This window comes from Salvelinus sp. IW2-2015, linkage group LG33 (assembly GCF_002910315.2).
Source record: "Salvelinus sp. IW2-2015 linkage group LG33, ASM291031v2, whole genome shotgun sequence".
NCBI classification, from domain to species: Eukaryota; Metazoa; Chordata; class Actinopteri; order Salmoniformes; family Salmonidae; genus Salvelinus; species Salvelinus sp. IW2-2015.
In genome coordinates, this window is record NC_036872.1 from 28599475 (window position 1) to 28609474 (window position 10000).

At 47.0% G+C, this 10000-nt stretch overlaps 1 protein-coding gene across 1 annotated transcript in view; it reads right to left on the reverse strand.

Annotated features, from left to right (window-relative positions):
• Positions 1–1295: 1295 nt before the first annotated feature.
• Positions 1296–10000, reverse strand: part of LOC111957486 (substance-P receptor-like) — a 32885-nt gene continuing 24180 nt past the window's right edge. Inside the window, 2 exon segments of the mRNA XM_023978318.1 lie at positions 1296–1496; positions 4745–4895. Coding sequence (XP_023834086.1) covers positions 1296–1496; positions 4745–4895 — 352 coding nt within the window.

Genomic DNA, 10000 nt, shown 5'->3' on the forward strand with positions numbered 1-10000 from the left:
TTTGTTCGTGTATTCATCTTGATTAAAAGTAATTATGGATACGTACCACGCTGCACTTTGGTCCTCCTCTCCTTCTCCCGACGACTTTCGTTACACCTACTAAGGAAATTACCTCGATAACAACATTTTCAGCATTTAACTACGAAACAGTTTTAAAAAAAAAAGCAATTTATTAATATGGTTTTTGAAGACCATTTCTTTACGAGCCTGATAGCTGTACTTTTAGTTTATGGTTGACACAGCTTGTTGGCTATTAGCTAATCYGATGTTTCTCAGCAAGTGCATGTGAATGCATCCAATTGGTGTTTACAACTTCACAACTGGTAAATTCCCACCTCCCAATTGGAGCTCAAGGATGATAGACAGGTTTCCTGCTAGTAATTACCAGTTGGAGGGCCATTCAAATGTACTTTTCCCAGTCATATGTGGGAAACATATAAAATGATAGATATCATCTTTATATATGTTCCATTATGGCGTCTGTGAGCGCACGGGCAGCGCCATTGAGGCCATCTCCATTTTAAAGTAGTCCATTTTCTTCTACTTCTATTAGTTGGCAAACTAAAAAGGTACATACTGCCATCTAGAGTGTATTGTTTGAACATGTAAAAAGCCATGGTTGGTGATTTCCTGCTACCTTCAGTTACGGAATGTTTGCTCACAATGATGAACCGGATGGAATCATCCCACCCAGCTGACTACTTAAAAATGGTGAAGCCCTCAATGACAGTATCCATACCATCTAACTCTATGGTGGTAGATTCACACTTCCCACTTGGTTACAAATGCAATATTAGCCATCTGTCTTTCCAAAACAATTAAAAAATCATTAAAAAACAAACTCATAGAGGTTTTACTATTATGGTGCCATACCCAGGATGTCAACAAGTCATATGAGAGCAAGTGGTTGTTTTTCATGCAGGAATTCAAATAAGTATTTTTCATTTTGCCTTCACCACAGTGGTAAAAGTTATGAATAATATGTGCTGAACAGTCCATAACTTATAAATAATGCAATGAATAATCTATGTACATAATAAAAACAGGTSTTAAAGAGAATGATAAACAATTGTGTGTGTGTGTGTGTGCGTACCTGTGTGTGTGTAGTGTGTGTGTTTGTGTGTAGTGTAGTGTAGTGTAGTGTAGTGTAGTGTAGTGTACCTGCTTGTGTGTGTGCATGCGACCTTGTGTGTGTGTGGCGTACCTGTGTGTGTGTGTGTGTGTGTGTGTGTGTGTGTGTGTGTGTGTGTGTGTGTGTGGTGTGTGTGTGTGTGTTGTATTTAGTGGTAGTGTACCTACCTATCGTTGAGACAGCAGTAGATGATAGGGTTGTACATGGTGGAGCTCATGGCCAGCCACATGACAGCCAGGTACACCTGTTGGATGTAGAGCGTCTCAAACAGGAGGGGGAAGAACAGGTGGAGCAGGAAGTACACGTGGTAGGGCAGCCAGCAGAAAGAAAACGTACACACCACCACGATCATCATCTTCACCACCTAACACAGACAGAGACACAGATACCACAAAGGGTTGGGCTCAATTAATCCATTCCACAGATATTCTATTTAATTAGTTCTAAATGTACTTCTGTGTCCAATTCAGTCATTCAGAAAGGGGACAAGACAGCATAAAGAAAGTGGAAGACGATGTATGTTAGAGGAATAAGAAACAATCAGACATGTAGCTGTCAGTTGGGAAATGATGACAGGAGTAGAGAGAGCTTGAAGCTCAGGGTGTTGTCGTGTTTATTTCATGAGTCATGAAGGAAGAAGTAAACATTGACAAACTTTCAACTCCTCTCTCTGTTTCTCTGGCTTGACCTGAAGTTGATGCAGTAGAGTTGTTTAGGATGCCATGTTCCCTTTATAGTGCTATCCCAGGAGTATTCCTGGAAGCATTCCTGGAAGCAGGTATTCCGCTAGCGGGACACCTGTCGACAACATCCGGTGAAATTGGAGGGCGCGCAATTCAAATAAATAATCTTAATATTAAACATTTATGAACATACAAGTATCTTATATTGTTTAAGAGCTTAAATTCTTGTTAATCTGACTGCATTGTCCGATTTACAATAGGCTTTACAGCGAAAGCATACCATGCGATTGTTTGAGGACGGCGCCTCATATCAACATATTTTTCAACCAGCACAGGCTTCATAAAATCACAAATAGCGATTAAATAAATCACTTACTTTTGAAAATCTTCCTCTGTTTGCAATCCCAAGGGACCCAGCTACAACATGAATGTGTCACGCTCTGACCATAGAGAGCCCTTGGTTCTCTATGGTGTTTAGGTCAGAGCGTGACTAGGGGGGGTGTTCTAGTCATTCTACTTCTAGGTTGGTGGGTTGTATGGTTCCCAATTAGAGGCAGCTGGTAATCGTTGCCTCTAATTGGGGATCGTATTTAGGAAGCCCTTTCTCCCACCTGCTTTGTGGGATATTGTGTTTGTTGCACCACTGATGTCACGTTTTTGTTGTTGGTTTATTGTTTTTGTTTGAAGTTTCACCGTAATAAAGATGTGGAACTCTACACACGCTGCGCCTTGGTCCGTCCATTACCACGATCGTGACAGAATGTTTGTTTTGTTAGATAAAATCCTTCTTTATATCCCAGAAAGTCTGTTTAGTTGGCGCCATCGATTTCAGTAATCCACTCCTTCAACATGCAGACAAAGGAGTCCAAAAAGCTACCGCTAAACTTTGTTCAAACAAGTCAAACGATGTTTCTATGTAATCCTCAGGTATCCTAAAATGTAAATAAACTACAATATTTCATACAGAAAGAAGTATGTTCAATAGAAAAGTAAAATCGTCACATGGCGACAGACTGATTTCCCACTGGGACTATTTGTACCAAAGAGTCCCAGGCTCGTTTTGGAAGAAACAAGCCTGAAATCTTAAACAAAGACTCTTGACATCMAGTGGAAGCCTTAGGAATTGAAATCTGGGAGCTAGAATTGCATAGCTTTCCATTATAAGAGCCTGGGAAATAAAAAAACAAAAAACATTCCGGTTGGTTTTTCTTTGGATTTTTGCCTAACATGTCAATTGTGTTATAGTCTCATACATTAGTTTAACATTTCTACAAACGTCAAAGTGTTTTCTATCCAATTCTACCAATTKTATGCATATCCTGGCTTCTGGGCCTGAGTAACAGGCAGTTTACTTTGGGCACGTCAGTCAGGCGGAAATTCAGGAAAATAGACCCTAGCTCATAACCAAACATATCTGCTAACTATGTGTCCATAATGAATGGCTCAGTCGGAGAGAGCTCTAGCATGCGGTACACATGTGTGTTTCTCCTCACTACCTAGAAGTCAAAGTAGAGATAAACATAGAGGCATAGAGCTAGCCCCATAAACCCAAGATACTGATACTACAAAATTCCCTAGGGTCTCATTGATGTACAGTTGCTGGCAGAGCATGTAAACCATAGGATACATGTGTTCTATGATGTAAACCCATGCAGGGTTAATCAAATCAAATCTTAATGTTCACATACACATGGTTAGCAGATGTTATTGCAAGTGTAGTGAAATGCTTGTGCTTTTAGTTCCGACAGTGCAGCAATATCTAACCGCAGCCAACGCGAGTAGAACATTTAAACGTGTTAACACTCGCAAGGCTGCCGGCCCAGACAGCATCCCTAGCCGCATCCTCAGAGCATGCGCAGACCAGCTGGCTGGTGTGTTTACAGACATATTCAATCAATCCCTATCCCAGTCTACTGTTCGCACATGCTTCAAGAGGGCCACCACTGTTCCTGTTCCCAAGAAAGCTAAGGTAACTGGCTGTGATGGCTGTTTAACAGTCTGATGGCCTTGAGATAGAAGCTGTTTTTCAGTCTCTCGGTCCCAGCTTTGATGTACCTGTACTCACCTCGCCTTCTGGATGGTAGCGGGGTGAATAGGCAGTGGCTCGGGTGGTTGTTGTCCTTGATGATCTTTTTGGCCTTCATGTGACATCGGGGGCTTTAGGTGTCCTGGAGGGCAGGTAGTTTGCCCCCGGTGATGAATTGTGCAGACCGCACCACCCTCTGGAGAGCATTGCGGTTGTGGGCATCTGTTAAAGTTTGTGAGGGTTTTAGGTGACAAGCCAAATTTCTTCAGCCTCCTGAGGTTGAAGAGGCGCTGTTGCGCCTTCTTCACCACACTGTCTGTGTGGATGGACCATTTCAGTTTGRCCGTGGTGTGTGGTGTGCACGCCAAGGAAATGGCCACGCAGTCATGGGTGAACAGGGAGTACAGGAGGGGGCTGAGCACACACCCAGTGTTGAGGATCAGCGAAGTGGTGATGTTGTTTCCTACCATCACCACCTGTTGGATGGCCCGTCAGGAAGTCCATGACCAAATTGCACAGGGCCGGGTTGAGATCCAGGGCCTCAAGCATAATGATGAGCTTAGAGGATACTATGGTGTTGAATACTGAGCTATAGTCAATGAACAGCATTCTTACATAGGTATTCCTCTTGTCCAGATGGGATAGGGCAGTGTGCAGTGTGATGGCGATTGCATCGTCTGTGGACCTATTGGGGTGGTAAGCAAATGGATGTGGGTCTAGGGTGTCAGGTAAGGTGGAAGTGATATGATCCTTGACTACTCTCAAAGCACTGTACTGAATGACGTCACAGTCTGCTTCTTACCAAAGCCCTGCAGTACATCTTTACCCTACAAACTCATAATTGGAACCTTGCATTTGGCTATGAGCATGTACACCCAGGCTTATAGTATCTTTATACTGTACCTTGCGTTTGGCAGTGAGCTGCTCCTTGTAGCGGTCAGAGGAGTCTCCAGGTATGTTACTGGCCCAGAGGGTGAGGCCCACCACTAGGTAGGCACAGCCCATCACCAGCAGAGGCAGGAAGTAGATCAGCACAGTCACACATACGTAGTACCTACAGGACAGGAAGGGAAAGACAAGATCAGCATGCAGTGCTGTCACATTTTACCAACAGCACAGGGGTGTCACGCCCTGACCTTAGAGAGCCTTTTTATGTCTCTATTTGGTTTGGTCAGGGTGTGATTTGGGTGGGCATTCTATGTTCTTTATTTCTATGTTTTTTATTTCTATGTTTTGGCCGGGTATGGTTCTCAATCAGGGACAGCTGTCATTCGTTGTCTCTTATTGGGAATCATACTTAGGCAGCCTTTTTTCCTTTGGTGTTTGTGGGTAGTTATCTTTGTTAGTGGCACTAATGCCCTGTTAAGCTTCACGGTCGTTCCTTTGTTTTCTTGTTTTGTTGGCGACATTTACTATAATAAAAGAAAATGCACGCTCACCACGCTGCACCTTGGTCTCCTTTCGACGACGGCCGTGACAGAACTACCCACCACCAAAGGACCAAGCAGCGTGGCCAGGAGGAGCAGGGATCCTGGGCCCGGGAGAAGAGAGAGTGGAGAACGTCTTGGACATGGGAGCAGGTTATGGTAGGGGACAAGACAATGCCATGGAAACAGGCGGAAGTAGCGAGGGAGGAATGACAACGATACCAGGATTCACGGCAACGAAGCAGGCACGAGAGGCAGCCCCAAAACATTTTTGGAGGGGGGGACACGAGAAGATTGGCTGAGTCAGGTTGGAGACCTGAGCCAACTTCTCGTGCTTACCGTAGGGAGCGTGGTACTGGTCAGGCACCGTGTTATGCGGTGGAGTGCACGGTGTCTCCAGTGCGCATTCACAGCCCGGTGCGCTACATTCCAGCTCCCCGCATCGGCCGGGCTAGAGTGGGCATCCAGCCAGGACGGATGGTGCCGGCTCAGCGCATCTAGCCGCCAGTGCGGCTCTACGGCCCAGGATATCCTGCGCCGGCTCTGCGTACTGAAGTCTCCGGTGTGCCTGCACAGCCCAGTGCATCCTGTGCCAGCACCCCGCATTTGCTAAAGTAACCATCCAGCCAGGACGGGTTGTGGCAGCTCTACGCTTGAGACCTCCAGTGCGCCTCCATGGCCCAGTGTATCCGGTGCCTGCCCCACGCACCAGGCCTCCAGTGTGTCTCTCCAGCCCGGTGAGTTCTGTGCCTGCTTCACGGACCAGGCCTCCTGTGTGTCTCCCCAGCCTGGTGAGTCCTGTGCCTGCTCCATGGACCAGGCCTCCTGTGTGTCTCCCCAGCCTGGTGAGTCCTGTGCCTGCTGCACGAACGAAGCCTCCAGTGATGATCCATGGCACGAAGCCTCCAGTGATGATCCATGGCACGAAGCCTCCAGTGATGATCCATGGCACGAAGCCTCGAGTGATGATCCATGGCACGAAGCCTCGAGTGACGATCCATGGCACAGAGCCTCCAGCGACGTACTCCAGTCCGGAGCCTCCAGTGACGATCCCCAGTCCGGAGCCTCCAACGACGGTCCCCAGTCCGGAGCCTCCAGTGATGGTCCCCAGTCCGGGGCTTGCAACGAGGGTCCCCAGTCCGGGGCCTGCAGCGAGGGTTCCCAGTCCGGGGCCTGCAGCGAGGGTTCCCAGTCCAGGGCCTGCAGCGAGGGTCCCCAGTCCGGGGGCCTGCAACGAGGGTCCCCAGTCCGGGTTTCTGGCAACGAGGGTCCCAGTCCGGGTTCTGCAGCGAGGGTTCCGAAGTCCAGGCCTGCAGCGAGGTCCCAGTCGGTCCTGCAGCGAGGGTCCCGTCAGGCCCTGCAGCGAGGGTTCCCCAGTCCGGGGCCTGCAACGAGGGTCCCCAGTCCGGGTTCTGCAACGAGGGTCCCAGTCCGGGTTCTGCAGCGAGTGGTTCCCAGTCCAGGGCCCTGCAGCGGAGGGTCCACGTCGCGGGGCCTGTAGCGAGGGACAGCCAGTCAGGGTGGGCGACGAGGGTCCCCGCACCAGAGGCGCCACCTAAGTGGGGTGAGCCAGAGGTGGAGCGGGGTCTAAGTCCGCACCAGAGCGCCACCCGCGGATAGATGCCCACCCGGACCCTCCCCCTATAGGTTTAAGGTTTTGGGCGGAGTCCGCACCTTTGGGGGGGTACTGTCAACGCCCTGACCTTAGAGAGCCTTTTTATGTCCTCTATTTGGTTTGGTCAGGGTGTGATTTGGGTGGGCATTCTGGTTCTTTATTCTATGTTTTGTATATCTATGTTTTGGCCGGGTATGGTTCTCATCAGGGACAGCTGTCATTCGTTGTCTCTGATTGGGAATCATACGTTATGTACAGTATAACTTTAGACCGTCCCTCGCCCCGACACGGGCGCGACCAGGGACCTTCTGCACACCATCAACAACAGTCACGCCACGAAGCGTCGTTACCGCATCGTCCCAAAAAGCGCGGCCCTGGCAGAGCAAGGGGGCAACACTACTAATAGGTTTCAGAGCAAGTGACGTAAACTGATTGAAACGCTAGTAGCGCGTACCGCTAACTAGGCTAGCCTTTCACATCCGTTAACTCACCCCTTTCAACCGCTCCTTTTTCCGCAGCAACCCGGGTCAACAGCATCAATGTAACAGTATAAACTTTAGTACGTCCTCGCCCCGACACGGGCGCGAACCAGGGACCCTCTGCACACATCAAAAACGGTCGCCACGAAGCATCGTTACCCATCGCTCCAAAAGGCCACGGCCCTTGCAGAGCAAGGGGCAACCACTCTAATAGGGTTTCAGAGCAAGTGACGTACACTGATTGAAACGCTAGTAGCGCGTACCCGCTAACTAGCTAGCCATTTCACATCCGTTACACTTAGGCAGCCTTTTTTCCTTTGGTGTTTGTGGGTAGTTATCTTTGTTAGTGGCACTAATGCCCTGTTAAGCTTCACGTTCGTTTCTTTGTTTTCTTGTTTTGTTGGCGACATTTACTATAATAAAATAAAATGTACGCTCACCACGCTGCACCTTGGTCTCCTTTCGACGATGGCCGTGACAAGGGGAAGAAGATCTGCACAGTCACACACACATACTGCCTACAGGACAGGCCAGGGGAGACAGGGGGAGAGGAAGGCAGACACCGAGGACAGCCGTGAATGATGACGTACAGTCTAAGCAGAGATCAGGCAGGTGTGTGGGTTCCGATGGGATACAGATGGGGTAACTGTATCTTTATGTATGGTGTAACAATAATACAATATAAGTAAGGGCTTCCTTTAGGAAGCAAATACATCTAATGCAAATATTCTGTGCTCATTTTTAGATATTTAAATGGAAAAGAAACAAACCCCAGCCCATTATGCATCATACCAGCTGTATTTCTATATTTTGAAATTTATATATATTGAAGACTTGATTGCTGACATGCAAAACATTTTGGGACTATATCAACAATGGACTAATGAAAGAAATACTTAAAGATTTTTGTTGGTTGGAATTGTCCAATAATATGTTAAATATGAGCTTGCGTGTGTGTGTGCTTGTTCATGTGGAGAGGGGACACCCCTCATCTCCAGCGAACTTCCATTTCATTCGCTGCACACAGCACGGCTGAGACTCACCGGCCATTTCCTTGGTAATTAACTACAATTATGATAATCAGATAGAACGCCCAGGAGGACAGAGACACATCAGCCTTCAGGCCCTCATACAGTACCTGCCTACTGAGCCAAATGCAGATCAAACATGGCCCACACAGCACACAAGGCATACGCATTTAGCTCAAAGAGAGAGAAGCTGTAATTCAACCAATTGACTATGATGCTGAACTTTTCATGCATCTTTTTCCTCCAAAATGTTTTTGTTTTCCAAAAACCTTTGTTGTACCTTTTTGTTCTCCAGGGATGCATCCAGTGTTTTTGTTTTTAAGGGATTGTGGAAAGCATCTGTTTGTGTTTGCTGAGTAATCCAATATTAGAGGCATTCACAGCCTATTTGGAGTGATTACAACAGTGAAATGTTAGGGAATTGCATGAAAGAGTACAGGCAGTACATTGGTAATGGCTGGGCTCCTGTAAAGCCTTCCACTGACTTTGTTGTCTGGGATGTGTGAAATTGGTTGTCACAGTTTACCGCTTTCTGTTTGTAAATAACACACTAGCAGAGAGCAACTAATTACATTAGAAGGAGAACAGGTAGGCAGCACTTGTATTTCATTTATATTTCTCAGATAAAGTCCTGTTTCATTTGTGACCACACGTCAAACGGAGAGAAAAAGAAGCCAATAACAAACAACATTGTCATATTTTCATCCCTCTCTCCCTCTCCCCCTCTCCCTATCCCTCTCTCCCTCCCTCCCTCTCTCTCTCTCCCTATCCCTCCCTCCCTCTCTCTCCCTCTCTCTCCCTATCCCTCCCTCCCTCTCTCTCCCTCTCTCTCTTCCTCTCTCCCTTTCTCTCTCAACATGAAAGAATATGCCTGTGTTCCAAATCTCAACCTATTCCCCATATAGTGCACTACTTTTGGTAAAATGTCAAATGTAGTGCTCTACATAGGGAATACGATACCACGTGGGACACATTCGGACGGCCATGTAGATATGGACACGTAGATATAATGTGTATATCAGGCCAGGTTTTCTATTCTCACCCTGTCAGCATCCCGGTGTCGCCTCTTCACTGTTGACGTTGAGACTGGTGTTTTGCGGGTACTATTTAATGAAGCTGCCAGTTGAGGAATTGTGAGGCATCTGTTTCTCAAACTAGACACTAATGTACTTGTCCTCTTGCTCAGTTGTGCACCGGGGCCTCCCACCCCTCTTTCTATTCTGGTTAGGGCCAGTTTGCGCTGTTCTGTGAAAGGAGTAGTACGCAGCATTGTATGATATCTTCAGTTTCTTGGCAATTTCTCTCATGGAATGGCCTCCATTTCTCAGAACAAGAGTAGACTGACGAGTTTCAGAAGAAAGTTATTTGTTTCCGGCCATTTTGAGCCTGTAATTGAACCCACAAATGCTGATGCACCAGATACTCAACTAGTCTAAAGAAGGCCAGTTTTATTGCTTCTTTAATCAGATCAACAGTTTTCAGCTGTGCTAACATAATTGCAAGAGGGTTTTCTAATGATCAATTAGCCTTTTAAAATGATAAACTTGGATTAGCTAACACAATGTGCCATTGGAACACAGAAGTGATGGTTGCTGATAATNCCAGTTTTA